Source organism: Carcharodon carcharias, chromosome 18 (assembly GCF_017639515.1).
Source record: "Carcharodon carcharias isolate sCarCar2 chromosome 18, sCarCar2.pri, whole genome shotgun sequence".
Lineage (NCBI taxonomy): Eukaryota > Metazoa > Chordata > Chondrichthyes > Lamniformes > Lamnidae > Carcharodon > Carcharodon carcharias.
In genome coordinates this window covers 1,712,652-1,737,231 of record NC_054484.1, presented here as the reverse complement: position 1 = coordinate 1,737,231, position 24,580 = coordinate 1,712,652, and the positions used below count along the sequence as shown (strand labels likewise).

Sequence of the window (24,580 nt, the reverse complement as noted above, 5' to 3'; positions counted from 1 at the left end):
TCCCACCCAGCTTTGTATCATCTGAAAATTTGGAGATATTACATTTAATTCACTCATCTAAATCATTAATATATATATATTGTGAATAGCTGGGGTCCCAGCACCGATTCCTGTGGTACCCCACTAGTCACTGCCTGCCATTTGGAAAAAGACCCGTTTATTCATACACTTTGTTTCCTGTCTGCCAACCAGTTTTCTATCCATCTCAATACCCCCAATCCCATGTGCTTTAATTTTACACATTAATCTCTTTTGTGGGACTTTGTCGAAAGCCTTCTGAAAATCCAAATAAACCACATTACTGGCTCCCCTTCATCAACTCTAATAGTTACATTCTCAAAAAATTCCAGTAGATTCGTTAAGCATGATTTCACTTTCGTAAATCCATGCTGACTGTCTGATTCTGCCACTGTTTTCCAAGTGCTCAGCTATTAAATCTTTTATAATGGACTTAAGAATTTTCCCCACTACTGACGTCAGGCTGACTGGTCTATAACTCCTTGTTTTCTCTCTGCCTCCCTTTTTAAATAGTGGGGTTACATTAGCTACCCTCCAATCTGTAGGAACTGTTCCAGAGTCTATAGAATCTCGGAAGGTGACCACCAATGCATCCACTATTTCTAGGGCACTTCCTTAAGTAATCTGAAATGTAGATTGTCAGGCCCTGGGGATCTATCGGCCTTCAATCCCATCAATTTCTCCAACACCATTTCCCTACTAATACTGATTTCTTTCAATTCCTCCCTCTCATTAAACCCTGTGTTCCCCAACATTTCTGGTATGTTATTTGTGTCCTCCTTTGTGAAGACAGAGCCAAAGTATGTATTTAGTTGGTCAGCCATTTCTTTGTTCCCCATTATAAATTCCCCTGTTTCTGACTGTAAGGGCCCCACATTTGTCTTCACCAATCTTTTTCCCTTCACATACATATAGAAACTTATACAGTCAGTTTTTATGTTCCCTGCAAGCTTACTCTCGTATGCTATTTTCCCCTTCTCAATCAATCCCTTGTTCCTCTGCTGAACTCTAAAGTGCTCCCAATCCTCAGGTCTGTTGTTTTTTCTGGCCAATTTGTATGCCTCTTCCTTGGATCTAATACTATCTCTAATTTCCCTTGTAAGCCATGGTTTGGCCACCTTTCCTGTTTTACTTTTGTGCCAGACAGGTATAAACAATTGTTGCAGTTCACCCATGCACTCTTTGAATGTTTGCCATTGCCTATCCACTGTCATCCCTTTAGGTAACATTTCCCAATCCATCATAGCCAACTCGCGCCTCATACCATCGTAGTTTCCTTTATTAAGATTCAGGACCCTCGTCTCAGAATCAACTTCATCACTCTCCATCTTGATGAAGAATTCTATCATATTATGGTCGCTCATCCCCAAGGGGCCTCGCATAACTAGATTGCCAATTATTCCTCTCTCATTACACAATACCCAGTCGAGGATGGCCTGTTCTCTAGTTGGTTCCTCACTGTATTGGTCCAGAAAACCATCCCGTATACACTCCAGGAATTCCTCCTCTACAGTCTTGTTACTAATTTGATTTACCCAATCCATATGCAGATTAAACTCACCCATAATTACAGATGTTCCTTTATTACATGTGTCTCTAATTTCCTGTTTAATGTCATTCCCAACATCACCACTACAGTTTGGGGGTCTATATACAACCCCTACTAATGTTTTTTGCCCCTTTTAGTGTTTCTCAGCTCTACCCATACAGATTCCATATTGTCAGAGCTAATATCTTTCCTCACTATCGCATTAATTTCCTCTTTAACCAGCAATGCAACTCCACCACCTTTTAATTAATGGATTAACATGTGAAAAGGTAGAATGTGTAGGGTGAAGGTGCAGGAGTGGGGCTAACTAAATTGTCACTTCAGAGAGTCAGCACAGACACGACGGTCCGAATGGTCTCCCTCAATGATGTAATCATTCTATGGTCCCAGCAGATGGCACCCTAACCAGCTTGTACCTGATTGGACAGCTGATCCCCTGCTCACTGACGTAAGGCGGTATTTCTCCATGGTAACGGATCCCAGTGATTACGTCAGCGGAGTCGCCATGGTGACTGAGTCTGTCATTCGCTTGCTGCTTGCGCCCGTGTTCTTTGCCTTGACGTCAGGAACACGTCAATCAGAGAGAGGGGGATCCCGGGGAGTGTGGATCCCGGGCTCAGTCCGAGCAGATCCCGGGTTCAGTGATGGTGATGACGGATTGGGAAGGGTTCCCGGGCCAGCCCCAGTCGCAGCCCCGCTGCGGGTCCGGCTCCGGGTCCCAGCCACGCTCCGGCTCCGGGTCCCAGCCCCTCAGGGTGGGCTTTTATGAGATCGAGAAGACGCTGGGAAAAGGGAATTTCGCGGTGGTGAAGCTGGCGAGGCACCGAGTGACCAGGAGCCGGGTGAGTGCTGATCCAGACAGAGGGTCCACAAACTTCCCGGACAGTTGGGTCGGGGCTGCGGAACGGGGTTTATTTGTCTGGATGGTCCCGGCTGCAAACTGGCTGAAATCCGCTCTCTCCTCCTTCCAGGTTGCAATCAAAATAATCGACAAGACTCGGCTGGACCCCGGCAACCTGGAAAAGATTTACCGTGAGGTCCAAATCATGAAGCTGCTCAACCACCCGCACATCATTAAACTATACCAGGTACAGAAGCCGGGGGGGGTTGGGTGGGGGGCGGGGGGGCAGAGAACCAGCCCTGGGTGGTATTGGAACTGGCCCTGGAGTCTCTGGTTCTCCGATCCATCTGAGTGCAAACTGCGGTTTTAAAGCTTCTGATGAATTCATAAAAGTTGAATATGATCCGTCCTGGGAGCATCATTCTCAGCAGAGCATTTATCAAGCTTTCACAACGTCCAGCTTTTCAGTGTCTAATATCAAACCCATCACAGTGCCGATATATGCTTAATCGTTTTAGTATTGTATTTCTGTTTTCACCAATTATTACTCTTTACTGAAATATCGAAAATTCTGTTATCGCATCATTGTGATTTCTCAGCCAGGAATATGTATATGCTGGATTTCTGCAGTCCTCCTGTGGTTAGTCTGTTACTCCTCTTCACTTCATTACTTCTCCAAGATTCACAACGTGTGCAAACTTTGAAATTATCTTCTGAATGACCAAAACCAGGTTATAATATAATATATAATATCTCTTTCTCTATCTATCTATATATATGTGTGTGTCAAAAAGGAGCAGGTGGTACCAACGCTGACCCGTGGGGAACACAACTGTGTACTTCCCTCTGGTCTGAAAAACAACCGTTCTTAAGAATGCTGCCAGGCTGCTGATTTTTTCCAGCATTTTTTGTTTTTATTTCAGATTTCGGCATCCGTAGTATTTTTATTTTACTTATTATATGCCATGACAGCACATCTCCTCGGAAGAGTAGCTACAAGCAGCAGCAGCAAAAGTCTGGTTAATAAAATTGAGGCTCATGGAATAGGTGAGTAAGTGCCAATTTAGATTGTAATTTGGCTGAAGGGCAGAAAACATTATAAGTAAAAGCAAGGTACTGTGGATGCTGGAGATCTGAAATAAAAACAGAAAGTGCTGCAAAAACTCAGCTGGTTTGGCAGCATCTGTGGAGGGAGAAACAGAGTTCACGTTTTGGTCCAATATGACTCTTCATCAAATCATTGTAAATGGTTGTTTTTCAGACTGGAGGATGGTACACAGGGGTGTTCCAGCAGGCCAGTGCTAGGACCACTGTTTTTTTGTGACTTATATATGACTTGGATATTCGGAAAAAGAGTGAAATTTGAATGAAAGAATGGAATTTGGAGAAGTGAGGATGATACTAATTGACTGCAACAGGAAATAAATAGGCTAGCAGAATTGGCAGACAAGTGATGGATGGAATTCAATAAGAAGTGTGAAGTGATGCATTTTGGCAGAAGGGATAGGGAGAAGCAATGTATACTAAATGGTTTAGTGCTAAAACATTTGCAGGGACAGAGGGACCTGGGAGTTCATCTGCATAGACCTTTCAAGTGAAAGGACATATTGGACCAAAGCATATGGGATCTTGGGCATCATAAGTCGAGGCATTGAGTACAAAAATAGGAAAGATATTTAGTCAAGCTCATAATGTGGCTTGTTTACACTTTCTAGAAGTGACATACATTCTTACGTGGGAACCGGTTCTCTGCAGACAAAAGGAATATGTTCAAGCCTTGCACCTTTTTGAATTACCCAGGAGCTTGAGGAGCTGGAAATGTGTGGGCCAACCAAAACAACTTGCCAACCAATCAGCACCCTTCTCTTCTATAGTATGAATTGTTGCGATCATTTGAACTTTGGCATTCTTGCGTTTGTCCTAATGAGTGCAAGACGAAAAGCTTCGGCAACATGTCTCTCTTTTCAGCAAACTGAGTGCCGTTAATCCAAAGGAAGAATACATCAAAAGGAGACATTAAGAAACTTGCAGATTGGATGGAATGACTTGCTTCTGTATTGTAAATTCTGTATGAATCTGAAGAAGGTAACAGCTAGGTATAGCTCAAACACAGTGTGTCATTTTCAATGCCCCCCATTATAAAGGGACACTAAAGCCACAGAGAGAGAGCACAGCATCAATTCACCAGGATGATACCAAGATGGGAAAACAGAAATACGAGGAGAGACTTGAGACACTGGGACTGCTTCCACTGGAGCAAAGAAAGTTAAAAGGAGATAAAATACAAAATGTTAACATTAGAAACAGTTTTAATGAAGCTAATTAGATTGGAATATAATGGGAGGGTCATCAATTTTTAATTATTGCTTAGGATTATACAATGGTTACAACACAGGAGTCTATTTAGCCCAGCGAATCTGTGCCAGCTCTGAGAGAGCAAGTCACCTAGTGCCACTCTCTCGCCTTTTCCCCATAGCCCTGAAAATCTTTTCTCTTCAGATAATATCTCTTTTGAAAGTCACAAATGACCCTGTCTCCCCCACACTCTCAGACAGTGCATTCCAGACACTAACCACTCGATTGACCCTGTCTCCCCCACACTCTCAGGTAGTGCATTCCAGACCCTAACCACTCGATTGACCCTGTCTCCACCACACTCTCAGACAGTGCATTCCAGATCCTAACCACTCGATTGACCCTGTCTCCACCACACTCTCAGACAGTGCATTCCAGATCCTAACCACTCGATTGACCCTGTCTCCACCACACTCTCAGGCAGTGCATTTCAGATCCTAACCACTTGATTGACCCTGTCTCCCCCACACTCTCAGGCAGTGCATTTCAGATCCTAACCACTTGATTGACCCTGTCTCCCCCACACTCTCAGACAATGCATTCCAGATCCTAACCACTCGATTGACCCTGTCTCCACCACACTCTCAGGCAGTGCATTTCAGATCCTAACCACTTGATTGACCCTGTCTCCCCCACACTCTCAGACAGTGCATTCCAGATCCTAACCACTCGATTGACCCTGTCTCCCCCACACTCTCAGACAGTGCATTCCAGATCCTAACCACTCGATTGACCCTGTCTCCCCCACACTCTCAGACAGTGTATTCCAGATCCTAACCACTCGATTGACCCTGTCTCCCCCACACTCTCAGACAGTGTATTCCAGATCCTAACCACTCGATTGACCCTGTCTCCCCCACACTCTCAGACAGTGTATTCCAGATCCTAACCACTCGATTGACCCTGTCCCCCCACACTCTCAGACAGTGTATTCCAGATCCTAACCACTTGCAGTGTTAAAAAAAATTTCAGGTCGCCATTGCTTCTTTTGCCAATCACTTTCATTCTGTGCCCTCTCGCTCTCAGGCCTTCCACTAATGGCAACATTTTCTCCCTATCTACTGTGTCCAGACCCCTCATCATTTTGAGCACTTCTATCAAACCTCTTAGAGAGGGCAGCATAAATTTCTTTGCACAGTAGCATGTTTTTCTATTGAGAATGTCTGAAATAGAGACCAGTGTGCCTTTTTAGGGAAATTAACATTTGAATCAGAGGATTGACAGAGATCTGTGTGTAAGCATGAGGCAGTGAGATTAGTTTGGGGATTGATACAGGGGTATGGGGGAGGTCTTGTGGCGCAGCTGGTAGTGTCCCTACCTCTGGGCCAGAAGTTCAGGTTCAAGTTCCACTCCAGGACTTGATGGCCAAAGATGGTGCGTTCATAACATGGTCAAACAGATTGAATATCAACCTGCAAATCCTTCTAACACACGCCAGTGACTAGCGGTAAGAATGGGAGAGATTCCTGGTCAGCCATGTGATAGAAAGAACGTTGGAGCCTCTCACTATTCATAGCACCAGACCACAACATGCGTGGAAAAGTGCATGTTACCGCATCAATTCAGACTCCCTGAGTGGACTCAAACACATCATAACCACAGGGCTATGAGGAGAAAGAGAAGCAGTGGGAATAGTTTGGGATTGATACAGGGCAGTGGGGAGAGAATGAGACAATGAGATTAGTTTAGGATTGATACAGGGCCATGGGGAGAAAACGAAACAGTGGGATTAGTTTGGGATTGATACAGGGCGATGGGGAGAGAACGAGACAGTGGAATTAGTTTGGGATTAATACGAAACATGGGGAGAGGATGAGACAGTGGGATTAGTTTGGGACTGATACAGGGCTATGAGGAGTGAGCTGGACTGTGGGATTAGTTTGGGATTGATACAGGGCTATGATGAGTTAGCTGGACTGTGGGATTAGTTTGGGATTGATATAGAGCTATGGGAAGAAAACGAGACAGTGGATTAGTTTCAGATTAATACAGGGCTATGGGGAGTGAGTTGGATAGTGGGATTAGTTTGGGATTGATACAGGACTATAGGGAGAGAATGAGATAGTGGGATTAATTTGGGATTGATTCAGGGCCAAGGGATACAAATGACACAGTGGGATTAGTTTGGGATTAATACAGGGCTATGAGGAGAGAACGAGACAGTGGAATTAGTTTGGGATTAATACAGGGCTATGGGGAGAGAAAGAGACAGTGGGATTAGTTTGGGATTAATACAGGGCTATGGGGAGAGAACGAGACAGTGGGATTAGTTTAGGATTAATACAGGGCTATGGGGAGAGAATGAAAGTTTGGTTTTGCTCTCAGTGTTACGTAGGGATAATGAGGTTAGAGTTTGACCAAGGCACTTCTAATTAACCATTGTTATACAGAGAATAATCAATGTACAATTCACATCAGTCATGTCCAATGGACTAAGTTGTTCTCAATTTAAGAAGAGAAATGTCATTTTATTCCATGCTCCCGGCTTTAATAAACCCAGGCCAAAAATTAATCTTTCAGTTGCAAATGTTATATTTCTTGCAGTTCCTTTTATAGAAAGATGAAACTTGCTGCTTTTCATGGCCACAGGATGTCCCAAAACACTTTTCAGCCAATGAAGTGCAGTTGTTATTTTAATGTAGGAAATGTAGCACCTAATTTGCACATAGCAAACTATTTTACTTCAGTGTTCTTGGAACATTGCATCTCAAGCACATCATTTCCTGTAGTTAAAATCCTACCTGTGTTTAACCCTCAGGCAGCAGGGCCACTCCCTGAGCTTTTAGCCCCCTCTCTCCATTTACTGGTAAATAAACTGTGCATTTACAGAGCTGGGGCCAGGATTTGAAGTGCAGCTTTCACCATTGATCAAGTTGCCTTGATGATCAGGAGGTTCCAGTGACCTTTCACATGATTTTTTCTCACTCAAGTGTCAAACTCCTTTGTCATTAGGCCAAAGGAAATCATTGAATGGTAGTTTTTCTCCTCCTGAGTTGGGATGTGACGTGCCTGATAGTCTGGCTGTGGTCCCAGAGTGTTCAGCACATCGTGCTCTGCTTGCTTGCCCATTTGAACTTGTCATTTCCTGGAACTACACTGCTTTCCTTGCAGTACTTGGTAATTGCTCTTTTCTCTGACGTATTTGGAGCCGTGTTAGTACTCAGCCAGTCAGCTGCTATTGCCTTTTCGCTTTCTTCATTGTGCATTCATGAAGTTTCTAAAACATTTGTGTGTGTTAGTCATTTATTTAACCAACTTAAGGCAAAATTCTAATTAGAAAGTGTTCATTGGCAAAAAGTCTTTCTAGATATATTCAAGTTTCTTTTAAATTTCATACCCAACAATTGTACAAGAGATCTTGACTATCTTTTTCCTTTTAATTTACTTAATTTTATAGATGTTAATGTAAAGCCTGGAACATTTTCCAATTGTAATCCCAGGGCAGGTACAATATGAAGTAAATTGGAGTAAAGCTCCCTCTACACTGTCCCATCAAACACTCCCAGGACAGGTACAGCGCGGGGTTAGATACAGAGTAAATCTCCCTCTACACTGTCCCCATCAAACACTCCCAGGACAGGTACAGCACGGGGTTAGATACAGAGTAAATCTCCCTCTACACTGTCCCATCAAACACTCCCAGGACAGGTACAGCGCGGGGTTAGATACAGAGTAAATCTCCCTCTACACTGTCCCCATCAAACACTCCCAGGACAGGTACAGCGCGGGGTTAGATACAGAGTAAATCTCCCTCTACACTGTCCCCATCAAACACTCCCAGGACAGGTACAGCGCGGGGTTAGATACAGAGTAAATCTCCCTCTACACTGTCCCATCAAACACTCCCAGGACTGGTCCAGCATGGAGTTAGATACAAAGTAAAGCTCCCTCTACACTGTCCCCATCAAACACTCCCAGGACAGGGACAGCACGGGGTTAGATACAGAGTAAAGTTCCCTCTACACTGTCCCCATCAAACACTCCCAGGACTGGTCCAGCATGGAGTTAGATACAAAGTAAAGCTCCCTCTACACTGTCCCCATCAAACACTCCCAGGACAGGGACAGCACGGGGTTAGATACAGAGTAAAGTTCCCTCTACACTGTCCCCATCAAACACTCCCAGGACAGGTACAGCACGGGGTTAGATACAGAGTAAATCTCCCTCTACACTGTCCCCATCAAACACTCCCAGGACAGGTACAGCACGGGGTTAGATACAGAGTAAAGCTCCCTCTACACTGTCCCCATCAAACACTCCCAGGACAGGTACAGCACGGGGTTAGATACAGAGTAAATCTCCCTCTACACTGACCCCATCAAACACTCCCAGGACAGGTACAGCACGGGGTTAGATACAGAGTAAAGCTCCCTCTACACTGTCCCCATCAAACACTCCCGGGACAGGTACAGCACGGGGTTAGATACAGAGTAAAGCTCCCTCTACACTGTCCCCATCAAACACTCCCAGGACAGGTACAGCACGGGGTTAGATACAGAGTAAAGCTCCCTCTACACTGTCCCATCAAACACTCCCAGGACTGGTCCAGCATGGAGTTAGATACAAAGTAAAGCTCCCTCTACACTGTCCCCATCAAACACTCCCAGGACAGGTACAGCACGGGGTTAGATACAGAGTAAATCTCCCTCTACACTGACCCCATCAAACACTCCCAGGACAGGTACAGCACGGGGTTAGATACAGAGTAAATCTCCCTCTACACTGACCCCATCAAACACTCCCAGGACAGGTACAGCACGGGGTTAGATACAGAGTAAAGCTCCCTCTACACTGTCCCCATCAAACACTCCCAGGACAGGTACAGCACGGGGTTAGATACAGAGTAAAGCTCCCTCTACACTGTCCCCATCAAACACTCCCAGGACAGGTACAGCATGGGGTTAGATACAGAGTAAAGCTCCCTCTACACTGTCCCCATCAAACACTCCCAGGACAGGTACAGCACGGGGTTAGATACAGAGTAAAGCTCCCTCTACACTGTCCCCATCAAACACTCCCAGGACAGGTACAGCACGGGGTTAGATACAGAGTAAAGCTCCCTCTACACTGTCCCCATCAAACACTCCCAGGGCAGGTACAGCACGGGGTTAGATACAGAGTAAAGCTCCCTCTACACTGTCCCCATCAAACACTCCCAGGACTGGTCCAGCATGGAGTTAGATACAAAGTAAAGCTCCTTCTACACTGTCCCCATCAAACACTCCCAGGACAGGTACAGCACGGAATTAGATACAGAGTAAAGCTCCCTCTACACTGTCCCCATCAAACACTCCCAGGACAGGTACAGCACGGGGTTAGATACAGAGTAAAGCTCCCTCTACACTGTCCCCATCAAACACTCCCAGGACAGGTACAGCACGGGATTAGGTGCAGAGTGAAGCTCCCTCTGCACTGTCCAATTAATATGTTTCAGTTGCATTTTTGAAGTGTTCCCCATTCATGTCAGTTTGGCCTCTCTTTCCCACACCACTAATCTAATTTGAGTCCATAAGGACCAGCATTAAAACTGCCACACGGTGATTTTTCATGGCTTCTTGTAGCTGACAGAGAGCAGGAGCAGCCCCATCAGTCAGCTTGCTTCAATGAGTGCCCTGGTGCAGGAGCTTTGTGTCACCTTAAAAATGTGTTTTATGAAGCGACTTCTTGAATTAAAACTCAGCTTGACTTGTTAACAAAGTTAAACTGAAAAGCGTAGTACATTTAACAATATTTGAACATTCAAATTAATAAGTTTATTATCCTGGATAATCTATTTTTTTCATTCCAAAGGTGATGGAAACGAAGGACATGTTGTATATAGTGACAGAGTTTGCACAGAATGGTGAGATGTTTGGTAAGTTTGTCTTTCCTCTTTGTAAGTATTTTGCAATAGGTTTAAAGTTGATTTCTATTTGCTGTGAAAGGTAAGCAGTAGTAACCATCATCCTTTGTAATCTACAGATTACTTGTCTACAAATGGCCCATTGAGCGAGAGCGAGGCCCGTGCCAAATTTTGGCAGATCCTGATGGCCGTGGAATATTGTCATAATCATCACATTGTTCACAGGGATTTGAAGAGTGAGAATCTGCTGCTCGATGATAATATGAACATTAAGATTGCAGGTAAAAACCAGTTTCTGTCAACCTCAGTACTGTTTTGTGTCATGTTGATGCCACTTAGTTCTGCATTTCATTCTGAGGAGAGGACTGAACCTTTTTTCCTAAATTTTTCTTTCCCTCTGCTATGTCCAGTTGTTTTTGTTCAGGTTTGGGGACCAGCTTGTTCCTGGGCTGCATTCTTATTGCAGTAAAAAGCAGGTGAAAGTGGCTCCTGGCCCTGCTGCTCATTGTCATTACCACCTTTCCAGACAGTAGACAGAGCTCTCTGCACTGACCCTGATAGGGGACAGTTGATGGTGCAGGGGATACAGGCAAGGGTGCCAGAGGGCTGTCAGGGGTGTGGGAGGCATTCAGGGGTGCGAGGGTGCAGTCAGTGGTGTGGTTGATGCAGCCAGGGGTTGATGGTGCAGGGGAATAGGCCATACAAACATATGAATTGGGAGCAGAGTAGGCCACTTGACCCTTGAAGCCTGCACTGCCATTCAGTAAAATCATGGCTGACCTGAATGTAACCTCAACCTCACATTCCTGCCCACCCCCGATAATCTTTCACCCCCTTGTTAATCAAGAATCTATCCAGCTCTGCCTTAAATATATTCAAAGACTCTGCATCCACTGCCTTTGAGGAAGAGAGTTCCAAAGACTCACTACCCTCTGAGAGAAAAGTTTCTCCTCATCTCTGTCTTAAATTAGCGACCCCTTATTTTTAAACAGTGACCCCTTGTTCTAGATTCTCCCACAGAGGAAACATCCTCTCCACATCCATCCTGTCAGGACTCCTCAAGATATTAAAGGTTTCAATTAAGTCACCTCTTATTCTTCTAAATAATCAATTCCCCGGTAACTTTTTAAAAATTCATTGGATGTGGGCATTGCTGGCTAGGCCAGCATTTATTACCCATCCCTCACTCAGAGCATTTAAGACTCAACCACATTGCTGTGGGTCTGGAGTCGCATGTAGGCCAGACCAGGTAAGGGAACATATTTCCTTCCCTAAAGGACATTAGTGAATTAGATGAGTTTTTGCAACAATCGACAATGGTTTCATGGCCATCATTCGACTTTTAATTCTGCCATGGCGGGATCCAAACCCAGCTCCCCAGAGCATTACCCTGGGTCTCTGGAATACTTGTCTAGCGACCATACCACTATGCCATCACCTTCCCCTAATAGAATGATAACATTCTATTAGCTTTCCTAATTATCTGCTGAACCTGCATACTAACCCTTTGTGATTCATGTACTAGGTCACCCAGATCCCTGTGAATCCCAGAGTTCCTCAATCTCTCGCCATTTCGATAAGTTTCTTTTTTATTCTTCCTGTCAAAATGGACAATTTCACATTTGCCCACATTATATTCTATTTTCCAGATCTTTGCCCACTCACTTAACCTTTCTATATCACTTTGTAGCCTCCATATGCCGTCTCCACAACTTACTTTCCTATCTATCTTTGTATCGTCAGCAAATTTAGCAACCATTCCTTCAGTCCAAGTCATTTATATACATTGTAAAAAGTTGAGGCCCCAACATTGATCCCTGTGGCACATCACTCATCACACCATACCAACCAGAAAAAGACCCATTTATGCCAACTCTCTGCTTCCTGTTAGCTAGCCAATCTTCTATCCATGCCAATATGTTACCCCATACTCTGAGCTTTTAGTTTCTTTTTTTACCTCCTTGCCATAACTGCCCCATTTACAAGAATAAGTTGTGGTTTCATAGAATTTTTAGTGTAGAAGAATGTCAGAGCAGCTTAAAAACTGGAGTGTTATGTATCAAGTAGAGAGTGAAGGTATTTGGGTTTTGGGATGTTGTGATGCTGAAACTGAAGACACATCTTTATTATTCATTCATGGGATGTGGGTATTGCTGGCTGGGCCACCATTTATTGTCCATCCCTAGTTGCCCTTGAGAAGGTGGTGGTGAGCTGTCTTCTTGAACCGTTGCAGTCCATGTGGTGTAGGTACACCCACAGTGCTGTTAGGAAGGGAGTTCCAGGATTTTGACCCAGTGACAGTGAAGGAACGGCGATATATTTCCAAGTCAGGATGGTGAGTGGCTTGGAAGGGAAATTCCAGATGGCGGTTTTCCCATCTATCTGCTGCCCTTGTCCTTTTAGGTGGTCATGGTCATAGGTAAAAGATTCTTTGTAGCCTCTGAAGTTAAGTTGTGTTTTGTGTAAGTTCTAAGTGATGTTCTTAAGACACAGCAGCATAAATATGTTGGGTGAGTAATCTGCCTCTTCTTTCACAGATTTTGGTTTTGGAAATTTTTATAAGCATGGTGAGTCATTATCCACTTGGTGTGGAAGCCCACCCTATGCAGCACCAGAAGTCTTTGAAGGGAAAGAATATGAAGGTCCCCACATTGATATCTGGGTACGTAAAGGAAAAGGAACTTGCTCATGGACTTAGGACATCTTTGATTATGGTGCAGGTGAAGAAATGACAAATGTTCTTTTGTTTCAACAGAGCTTGGGAGTGGTCCTGTATGTTCTAGTTTGTGGATCCCTGCCATTTGATGGGCCGACATTACCGGTTCTGAGGCAAAGGGTGATAGAGGGCCGCTTCCGAATCCCATTCTTCTTATCTGAAGGTACATTTAGCCTCTGCACATTCACCATTTCTAGGCAGAACCTTTTCATTTGTTTTTACTATTCATCAGATTAATATGATCAAATCATGGAAGAATGTAAGTGCAATGGAGGAGGTTTACTAGATTGATACCTGGAATGAGTGGGTTGTCTTATGAGGAAAGGTTGGACAGACTGGGCTTGTTTCCGCTGGAGTTTAGAAGAGTGAGGGGTGACTTGATTGAAGTTTTCAAGACCCTGAATGGCCTTGACAAGGTGGACATGGAAAGGATGTTTCCTCCTGTGGGTGAGTCCAGAACTAGGGGGCACTGTTTTAAAATTAGGAGTCACCCTTTTAGGACAGAGATGAAGAGAATTTTTTTCCCTCAGAGGATTGTGCGACTTTGAATTCTCTGCTTAAAAGGTGGTGGGGACGGAGTCATTGGAATATTTTTAAGTCAGAGGTAGATAGATTCTTGTTAGGCAAGGAAATCAAAGGTTATCGGGGTTAGATGGAAATGTGGAAATCGAAATACAAGAAGATTAGCCATGATTTTATTGAATGGCAGAGCAGGCTTGAGGGGCTGAATGGTCTACCCCTGTTCCTATTTCTTACGGTCTTATGTTCTTATAAATGCTTCTCCTATAAATGAAATTTCTGTGCAATTTGCACTTAACCCTGATTAAAACTGATTATTTGCTCTAACAGACTGTGAAAGTTTAATTCGACGGATGTTGATGGTGGATCCTATGAAGCGGATTACAGTCTCACAGATTAAACAACACCGCTGGATGTTGGCACAGGAACCACCGACTTATTCTCTCAAAGACTACAACTCAAATCTCGGCAATTACAACCAGCAGGTCCTTGGCCTCATGAACAACCTTGGCATTGACAGACAGAAGACCATTGAGGTAAAGCAGCATATGTGATAGTAGGAATTTGAGCCAATGCTGTGGAGTAAATGCATGTTTGGGGCAGTAATGTGCTTTATATTTACACCTCTGTATGTACAAATGAACGAGGCAAAATGGAAATTGTAGAAAATTGAAAACATTTCCTTTGATGTTAGATACCAAAGTAGAACTAATTTTTTAAAGATAACTTTCCATAATTTAAATAATTTTTAAAACACTGGGAAGGCTTCAATTTTCTATACTTCCAGAGTTGACTGAATGTTACTGAGTACAAGTGGTTATAATTCCAGATACCTTGTGTTTGGCTTTTAGCTACAAAGGTAGATGCAGTAATTTTAGACCCTTGTGTTACTTCATTCCAACAGTCCTATTGATTTTTTAAATTTTACAGTCATTACAGAACAGCAGTTACAACCATTTTTCTGCGATCTATTACCTTCTTCTGGAACGAGTTAAAGAGCACAGAAGTAACCAGACAGTAAACTATCAGACTTCATCACAATATCAAGTGCCCAGAACAGCCCCCAAACACATGCAAACAGAGGTGAGTTATAAACGATGTTAGATAGAGTTCATGTAACCATTGATGACTGCTTTTATTTTCTAAAGTTTTTATTCTTTCATGGGATGTGGGTGGCACTGGCAAAGCCAGCATTAGTTGTCCATCCCTAACTGCCTTTGAAACGAACTTCAGAGGACAGTTAAGAGTCAACCACATTGCTGTGGGTCTGGAGTCACATGTAGGCCAGACTGGGTAAGGACAGCAGATTTCCTTCCATAAAGGACATTAGTGAACTAGATTGGTCTTTATGACAATCAACAATAGCTGTCATGGTCACCATTACTGAGACTAGCATTTTTATATTCCAGATTTATTAATTGACTTTAAATTCCAGCAGCTGCCATGGTGGCATTTGAACCCATGTCCCCAGAGCATTAGCCTGGACCTGTGGATTAATAAGCCAGTGATACTACCACAATGCCACCATCACTCCTGTGTAAAATGTAATGTTAAAGGAGCAAGTGACTATCAGAAATGTATATTAACTAGTCTAAGCATCACGCTCAGTTCCAGTAATAGTCTCTCTATACTTGTTGCATTGAGGGTTGTCATGCACACTTCATGTGGTCGCTGCATTATTTTTTATTTACTGGCTTTTAGGTCTCTCAAGAGGCTATTGCTGTGGAATTGCTAATCCCTCGTGTACAAATTGAACCCCTCTCCACACCTATGCTTCACTGTGACTTGGAATGTGACATTGCCTGTTCTTTCCAGGTTAGTCCAAGAATGTATTTAAAGGGGATGATTTCTGCAGTGATTTAATGTTGTTAAATATCTAAGAATATTAAACAACATTTAAAAAATGATTTGGCTGCTGCATTCTGGAAAGATTGTATGAAGTAATTTATTTCAGAAGAGAAATCACTGAACTTCCTTTTATTTCCTATTCATTGATTAAGCAGCCAGTGCTTCAACCAGTTGATGCATCAGTCAATGTTATGATTAGGAATCGATCATTATCTCGCAGCAGCTTGCTGGAAACTGCTATCAGTGAAGAGGTGAGACAGGAACAGGACGTGGAGGAACATATGATGGGGATAATCCAGAATTCTTTGCACAGCCTAAGCGGTGCAAGCCGGCGAAACACAGTGGCTGAGGTATCTGCACACTTCAACAGCCACACTGCTCCCTGTAAGTTTTTACCAAATATAATGTAGCTTCAGTCTGTCCATGAGTGTGAATCATCATATCTCAATGGCCTGAGAGTAGCCTCAATTTCTCAGTTGCTGTAAACTGGAGATTGGGAAGAGCTTGGCTACTGGTTAGAGTACCTCAGAATAGCAGTATTTTGGGGGAAGGCTGAGAGTCTGGAAACACTAGCTGAGGTTCTAGGAACACTGAAGAGAGAGACCCTGAGATTTTGGAAGCACTGGGGAGAATTCCTGGGTTTTAGAGCATTGCTGGGGCATTGAGTGACATGGAGAATGCAGGCTAGGCTTTGTCAGTACTCACAGTTTCCTGGAGAGAGGGATTCTGGTGTCCAGCAGTTCAAGGAGGATGTGTTGTTCTATTAGATAGAGTCAGAATCTATCAATGATGAAAGTCTATCACAGTAGAAGACACAAGAATCATGCCAGAGATCAATGCTGGGGCCTCAACATTTTACAATTTATATAAATGACTTGGATGAAGGGACCAAAGGTATGGTTGCTAAATTCGCTAACAATACAAAGATAGGTAGGAAATAAGTTGTGAAGAGGACATAAGGGGTCTGCCTACAAAGGGAAATGGATAGATTAAGTGAATGGGCAAAGACCTGGCAAATGGAGTATAATGTGAGCAAATGTGAAATTGTTCATTTTGGCAGGAAGAATTAAAAATAAACTTATTATCTAAATGGTGAGAGATTGCAGAGCTCTGAGATTCACAGGGATCTGGGTGTCTTAGTGCTTGAATCCATAAGGTTAGTGTGCAGGTATAGCAGGTAATTAGGAAAGCTAATAGAATGTTATCATTTATTGTGAAGAGAATTGATTACAAAAGTAGGGAGGTTATGCTTCAGTTATATAGGACACTGGTGAGACCACATCTGGAGTACTGTGTACAGTATTGGTCTCCTATTTAAGGAAAGATGTTAATGCGTTGGAAGCAGTTCAGCGAAGGCTTACCAAGCTAATACCTGCAATGGATGGGTTGTCTTATGAAGAAAAGTTGGACAGGTTAGGCTTGTATCCATTGGAGTTTAGAAGAGTAAGAGGCGACTTGATTGAAACATATAAGATCCTGAGAGGTCTTGACAGGGTGGATGTGAAGAACATGTTTCCTCTTGTGGGAGAATCTAGAACCAGGGGTCACTATTTAAAAATAAGTGGTTGCCCATTTATGACAGAGTTGAGGAGAAATTTTTTATCTGAGGGTCGTGAGCCTTTGGAACTCTTCCTCAAAAGCAGTGGAAGCAGAGACTTTGACTGTTTTCAAGACAGATGTAGATAGGTTCTTGATAAACAAGGGGGTGAGTGAAAGGTTATCAGGGGTAGGCAGGAGGTTACAGTCAGATCAGCAATGATCTTATTGAATGGCAGAGCAGACTCGAAGGGCCGAGTGATGTACTCCTGCCCCTAATTCATATGTTCGTTCATAATATGTACCGGAAATAGAGGGTAACCTAGGCTCTAAAAAGAGTAATGAAATGAAATTAATTAATAGCAGCAGAGAAAATATAATGGAGAAACTTAAGGAACTAAAATCTGACAAATCCCGAGTACTTGATGGTCTACATCCTAGAATTTTATAAGAGATAGCTGAAAAGATAGCTAATGTGCTTGCTATGATTTTTCAAAATTCCCTAGATTCTGGAACTGTCCCGGTAGATTGGAAGTTAGCAAATGTAAGACTGCTATTCAAAAAAGAATGGAGAGAGAAAACAGGGAACTGTAGACCAGTTAGCCTGACATCAGTCATCGAGAAAGTGCTGGAATCTATTATTAAGGAAGTCTTAACAATGCACTTAGAAAATCATAGTTTGATCGGACAAAGTCAACATGGTTTTTTGAAAGGGAAATTGTGTTTGACAAATTTATTAGAGTTTTTTGAGGATCTACCTAGTAGGGTGCGTGAGGGGCCGCCAGTAGATGTAGTATATTTGGGTTTCTAAAAGGCATTCGATAAGGGGTCACACAAAAAGTTAATAGGCAAGATAAGGGCTCATGGATTTGGGGGTAATATATTAGCATGGATAGAGGAATTGGTTAACAGATAGAATAAATGGGACACTTTCAAGTTGTGAAGCTATGACTAATGGAAGCTGCTAGGATCGGTGCTGGGATTTCAGTTATTTACAATCTATATTAATCACTTAGACAAAGAGACAGAAAATAATGTATCTCAAATGTGCTAATGATGCAAAGCTAGGTGGAAATATAAGCTGTGAGGAGGGGCTAGATTTCTAGGGGTCAGAGGGCGAAGTGGGGTGAGCAGAGTGCTCCCTCTCCCCTGGGAGGAGGACCAACTTTTAAAAAGCTTGCCCCACAACAATAACACACTGGGGGCAGCCTAAAGAGGCTGAGGGTTGGACTTCCACCCCTCAGTGGGAGCAAGTCCGGCTGTTGAGAGCTGCCAACCAATCAGACTGGCCAACAGCTCTCGCAGACCCAGTAGCTCCAGAACCCAGTAGTGGGCATTGCCGAGACTGCAAGGAGGCCCTGGGAAGAACAACACGATGACTGGAGACAGGTATGCCCAGGGCTTTTAGGGCTGGAGAGATCGGATAGTCTAGGGAGGGGGAAAGAGGAATAGGGGGCCATATTTTTGAGGTTAGGCAGGGAGGAATGAAGAGGGGGTAACATTTTGGGGGTTGCCCCCGATGCGCACAGGGCACCTTTGAGTGATGAGCATCCTCCTTCCTTCGCCCTTTTTAAAGAAGTCATTTCAAATATGGTCTTTTCACTCTGACCCGCCTGGCACTGCCTTCCATATTTTACATGCCCTCCCCACCAAAAACATGCCCAGCAGGGAACTGTAAGTTCCAGCCTGAGGATACAGAGAGACTGCAAAGAGATATAGACAGGTTAAGTGAGTGGGCAACAAGATGACAGATGGAATATAATGTATTCAATTTGGTCATAAGAATAGAAAAACAGAACTTTTTTGAAACATGTGAAACTGATATGAGTTGATGTTCAAAGAGACTTGGGTGTGCTTGTACTGTTGTAATGTGAAGTACTTTAGGCCAGTTAACTTAACAGAGTGACTTCCCTGCCCACCCCCCCCCCCCCCACACACACACACACACACACACACACACACACACACACACATACACACACATATATACATACACACACACACATATATATATATATATATATACACACACATATATATATATATATATATATACACACACACACACATATATACATACACACACACACATATGCACCCAGCGACACACACATATACAATGACACAAGCTTGCGCACAGTGATGCACAATTTTATACAGTCATTGCTGCACAGAAGGAGGTCATTTGGCACATCAAGTTCATGCCAGCACTCTGCGGAGCAAACCAGCCAGTCTCATTTTCCCAAATTCTGTCCCCATGGCCCTGCAAGTTTATTCTCCTCAAGCGCCCAATGTCCTTTTAAAATCATTGATCGTCTCCCCTCCAACATCCTCACGAGGAGTGAGTTGGAGGTCATTACAACTAGCTGTATAAAAATGGTCTTCCCTCACAGTCCCCTTGCATCCCTTGCCTAAAACCTTAAACCTGTGTTCCCTTAATCCTTGTACCATCAGCTAATGGGAACAGCTTTTCTTTGTCTACCTTATCTTAACCTTAATCTTAACTAGCCGGAAGAATGTGGAGGAACAAATTTGCAAAGATAAAACAGCAAGGTGCAAAAATTATGGAGCACTTATAATGGAGGACTTTAATTATCCAAATATAGAGTGGAATAGTGTAAAGGACAGAGAGGGGCAAGAGTTCCTAGAGTGTATACAGGAAAATTTTCTTCAGCAGTATATTTCCAGTCCAATGAGGAGGAGACACTGCTAGACCTGTAATTGGAAATGTGTGGACCAAGTGTCAGTAGGGGAACATTTAGGGGACAGTGTTCATTGTATCATAAGGTTTAGGCTGACTATGGAAAAGGACAAAGAACGATCCAGAGTGAGAATAATTAACTGGGGGAAAGCCAACTTCAATGGGGTAAGAATGGATCTGGGCCGAATTAATTGGAGTCAAAGGCTGGCAGGAAAAACAGTAGCTGAACAATGAGCTACCTTCAAAGAAGAGATGATTCTGGCACAGTCAAGGTATATTCCCTGGAAAGGGAAAGGTAGGGTAAACAAATCCAGAGCTCCCTGGATGACAAAGGAGGTAGAACTTAAGATAAAGAAGAAAAAATGTGCTTATGACAGTTGTCAGGTTGAAAATACAGTTGATGCCAGGCTGAATATAGAAAGTTCCAAGGAAAGGTGAAGAAGCAAATAAGAGCAACAAAGAGGGAGTATGAAAGAGGTTGGTAGGGAGAAACTGTTCCCATTTGTGAATGGATCAAGAATGAGAGGACACAATTTATATTAATTAGTAAATTAAGCAAAAGTGATATGAGGAGAAATTTTTTTATGCTGCGAGTGGTTAAGGTCTGGAATGCACTGCCTGAGTGTGTGGTGGGGGCAGGTTCAACTGAAGTATTCATAAGAGAATTAGACTGTTATCTGAAAAGGAAGAATGTGCAGGGTTACAGAAAGAAGGTAGGAGAATGGCACCAGGTGAATTGCTTATTCAGAGAGCCAATGCAGACGCAATGGGCAGAATGGCCTCCTTTTGCACTGCAGCAATTTTGTGAATCTTTTACACTTCTATCAAATCACCCCTCAATCTCCTTTGCTCCAGGGAAATTGTGTTGTGACAAAGTGATTGCCTTTATATTTACAGAAGTCATGAGTAAGTAGCAATATGGATTTGGAATGTGTGTGATTGGGTTTGTTACTTGGGATAGGGAGGTTTGAACACTGGGACAAAGTGCAGTTGAAGTCCTCGAGATGCCATTGCAAAGGGCAGCAGCATTGACATGGTTGCCACTTTCCACAGGTATTGTCATCTCCTCACAGACCAATATACCAGAGGGTGTATGTTCCGATAGCTGCCTAATGTCCTCATCCGACGATGAATTCCACTCCACAAATAGCACAAGCCTTACAGACAAGGCAATGGCCCCACCTTTTGTGTACACCACCTCTGCAACTCCGATACTGCAGGCACAGGAACGTGGATCTGGAATCAGTGATACTCAGCTGCCGGTCACCTTCCAGGAAGGCCGAAGAGCCTCTGACACCTCACTAACATCAGGTAAATCTCCAGGAAAGCTTCAGCTTTGCAACTTAGCAGTTGAAAGAAAAATGTAAAATAAAGAGAGAAAATGCTGGAAAATCTCAGCAGGTCTGGCAGCATCTGTGAGGAGAGAAACAGAGTTAACGTTTTGAGTCTGTATGGTCCTTCTTCACAGTTCTGTTTCTCTCTCCACAGATGCTGTCAGACTTGCTGAGTTTTTCCAGCATTTTCTGTCTTTATTTCAGATTCCCAGCATCCGCAGTATTTTACTTTTATCTTAAAAAGAAAAATATTACCTTGTGTGTGTGGATGAGCCAATTGGGCTGCCACTGAGTTCTGTTCTTGGTTTTTCAGGTCTGAAACCTTTCCGACAGCAACTGCGTAAAAGCACCAGAGCAAAAGGGCTTAACAAAATCGCCGGTTTTACTCGGCATGTCTGGAGGTCTCCATCCTGTATTGGGCCACAGAATCGACCGTCTCAGCAACACCTTCCTTGCAGCCTGCAGCAGGTCAACCCCAAACTGCTCAAACAATTTTCTATAATCTTTCGTTTGCAACATTTTACCTTTTTAACCAGCGGTTGTGATTGTTACTGATGTAGTTGTGTTTGTGACTCAGGTTGCGTACGTTTTGCCTAGTTACAACACTGGGGTCTCAGCAGAAGGCAGGAATTTACTGGAGGAAGTTTTGCACCAACAAAGGTGAGGACCTATTAAAGTCAATGGGAAACTTTCCAATCCTGTTATCTAAAACCCAGAGTTAATGGGATAGAGTTCCAATATATAAATGTAATCAGAGAGCAGCTGCTGCCCAGAGTTCTATCCAAGAGATAAAAAATCCAAGACTGCTCGGGAATGGAAAAATTGCAGGAAATGCGTAGAGATCAGTTGGCAGAAATTGAACAAATGTTTCCCAGCAATAACAGAAGTTAATGACAGTCCTCTGGGTTCTCCCTTCTGATTGTAATCTGATGTTTGTAGCCGGATGGGGATGGTTTGTGCCTATTAACCGTGAACTCTGACCTCATATCACAGTCCAATAGCCTGATGCTTATTGTCTAAATACATAAAACCATGTCTGCCTGGGAGGGGAGGGCATTTGATAAAGTGCCACATCAAAGGTTATTGTGGAAAATAAAAGCTCATGGCATAGGGGATAACATATTGGCATGGATAGAAGTTTGGCTGGCTAACAGGAAGCAGAGAGTAGGCATAAATGGGTCTTTTTCAGCTTGGCAAGATGTAACGAGCGGCATGCCACAGGGATCAGTGCTGGGGCCTCAACTGTTTGCAATTTATATAAATGACTTGAAGGGATGGATGGGATGGTTGTCAAATTTGCTGATGACACAAAGATAAGCAGGAAAGTTAGTTGTGAAGAGGACTTCAAACAGATATCAATAGGCTAAGTGAGTAGGCAAAGATCTGGCACATCTGGAGTATTGTGTACAGCATTGGTCACCTTATTTAAGGAAGGATGTAAATGCATTGGAAGCAGTTCAGAGAAGGTTTACCAGACTAATACCTGGAATGGGCAGGTTGTCTTATGAGGAAAGGTTGGACAGGTTAGGCTTGTATCCACTGGAGTTTAGAAGAGTAGGAGGCAACTTGATTGAAACACATAAGATCCTGAGGGGTCTTGACGGGGTGGATGTGGAGAGGATGTTTCGTCATGCGGAAGAATCTAGAACTAGGAGTCACAGTTTAAAAATAATGGGCCTCTCATTTAAAACACAGATGAGGCAAAATCTTTTCACTCAAAGGGTCGTGAGTCTTTGGACCTCTCTTCCTGAAAAGGTGCTGGAAGCAGAGTCTTTCAATATTTTGAAGGTCGAGGTGGATAGATTTTTGGTAAGCAAGGGAGAGATAGGTTATCGGGGGTAGGTGGGATGCAGATTGCAGGCTACGATCAGATCAGCCATGATCTTATTAAATGGCTGAGCAGGTGAAGGGCTGAATGGCCTTCTCCTGCTCCTTGTTCGTATGTTCGTAACAGGGACCTATCAGATGCACCTCTAGGTGTTGCTGCTTTTAGGGTTCAGTGGGAGTAGCTTTTGATTCAGATTCTGAACTTCTGTTAATATGAGAGGATGGGCTAGAGGGGTATTGTAAAACATTCTAAATTATCTCTCTAATTCCTAACTTCCTTTTTTACAGAAAGCTGCAGCTGAGATATCTAAACAGTTCCCAGCCTAAATGCTTTGTACAACCCAAATCTGTCAAGACTCCTGTGTTCCAGAGTGCAGTGGAAACAGCCAATGGTTTTAAAACTGCATCTCATCTAACTCCCTCTTTCCTTCTGTCTGACTTTACACATACAGACTCTGAAACAGTCTATGGAGCTCAGTCACAGCTGCACTGCTTAGTGGGTGTCAGCCTGTCACAGCCTCTTCCCAGCACAAGCCCTTTGGATTTACACCCCACCTTCTCTGAGTTCCTCCAACAAACTCTGTTCTCATCATCAGAGCAGAACAAGGGATTGGGAGTGGACTATGAAATGGAAGATCTCACAGCAGCACAACTTGACAAAATTGTGCTGGTGAATTAACCTGCTCAGCCGTGTGAACTCTGTACCCTCTCAAGCAATAAAACCTTCAGTTTGTAATATTCTGATAAATAGCAGCACTGAACAAAACTCAATCAACGGCGTAAATTCTCTCAGTTTGTTATTCTAAAGTGTTTCTGTGTCTGGAAAACTTCAAAAACCAAAGGATGTTTCCACTGCCCCATCAATGTTTATAAGCTGCAATCGAAGGCATAAGTCACTTTAATTATCGATTCACACCAAAAGTAAACTCAGGCCTGTTCAAGGAAGCACCATATATCAAGAGCATCTCTGTCCAGTCAGCAGGTGAGAAGATTTGCTGGTCAGAATTACCTCAAACATAGACCAGGCTATTGCTGGTGTATGGAGCCACTCATTCAGATCAGCTGGGAGTGAGCAGTATGCTCACACTCCCATGAGTATCACAATTCCCACCATGAATCTGTGTTTTCATGAAGTGAAGTTTCTGAATTTCTGGACAAATTAACCATCACCTTCTGCTGGAACCCTGGGATTTCGCAGCTAAACACTGTTAGCAATTGGGAAATCCAGTCAGCTCCAGAAGAGGGAATCATTGTGTCCCTGGATTTGCTTGGTGGCTGTGCACTGGGTTTGAAATTCCAACGATGCACTGGATTTATCAGGAAATATATTGGGATTCTGCTGCTTGTACATGAAAGTTTTTTTTATTATCTGGGTCCAATTAGGAATGAATCCACTTTAGGGATTGTGCAATAATCTGTTCTAATTTGTATCTGCTGTAAGGAGAAATGAACAACTTATTTAAATGTTAGTAAAGCCTTGCAATATGATCAAAA

The 24,580-nt window shown here is 43.3% G+C and overlaps 1 protein-coding gene across 4 annotated transcripts; it reads left to right on the top strand.

The window, feature by feature from the left end:
- Window positions 1–2,152: 2,152 nt before the first annotated feature.
- Window positions 2,153–24,580, top strand: sik1 (salt-inducible kinase 1). 4 transcript variants are annotated; one of them, XM_041211260.1, is made up of 14 exons: window positions 2,153–2,409; window positions 2,539–2,655; window positions 10,554–10,617; window positions 10,725–10,886; window positions 13,143–13,267; window positions 13,361–13,484; window positions 14,171–14,376; window positions 14,771–14,923; window positions 15,542–15,655; window positions 15,841–16,072; window positions 20,979–21,236; window positions 21,573–21,727; window positions 21,837–21,919; window positions 23,375–24,580. In XM_041211260.1, the coding sequence occupies exons 1-14, from the start codon at window positions 2,212–2,214 to the stop codon at window positions 23,763–23,765; spliced, it is 2,382 nt and encodes a 793-aa protein (XP_041067194.1). In that variant the 5' UTR covers window positions 2,153–2,211; the 3' UTR covers window positions 23,766–24,580. The 4 variants fall into 4 exon arrangements, with proteins under 4 accessions (XP_041067194.1, XP_041067193.1, XP_041067192.1 ...); XM_041211261.1 differs by lacking the exon at window positions 2,153–2,409 and adding an exon at window positions 4,124–4,493; XM_041211259.1 differs by having other exon boundaries at window positions 2,153–2,655; window positions 15,844–16,072.

Bases quoted from the DNA above. Each gene is read 5' to 3' on its own strand.
- sik1 (XM_041211258.1), top strand. From the start codon at position 2,212: ATGGTGATGACGGATTGGGAAGGGTTCCCGGGCCAGCCCCAGTCGCAG. The intron at 15,656-15,840 runs GTTAGTCCAAGA...TCATTGATTAAG, and splicing joins ACATTGCCTGTTCTTTCCAG to CAGCCAGTGCTTCAACCAGT. The intron at 21,728-21,836 runs GTCAACCCCAAA...TTTGTGACTCAG, and splicing joins TTCCTTGCAGCCTGCAGCAG to GTTGCGTACGTTTTGCCTAG.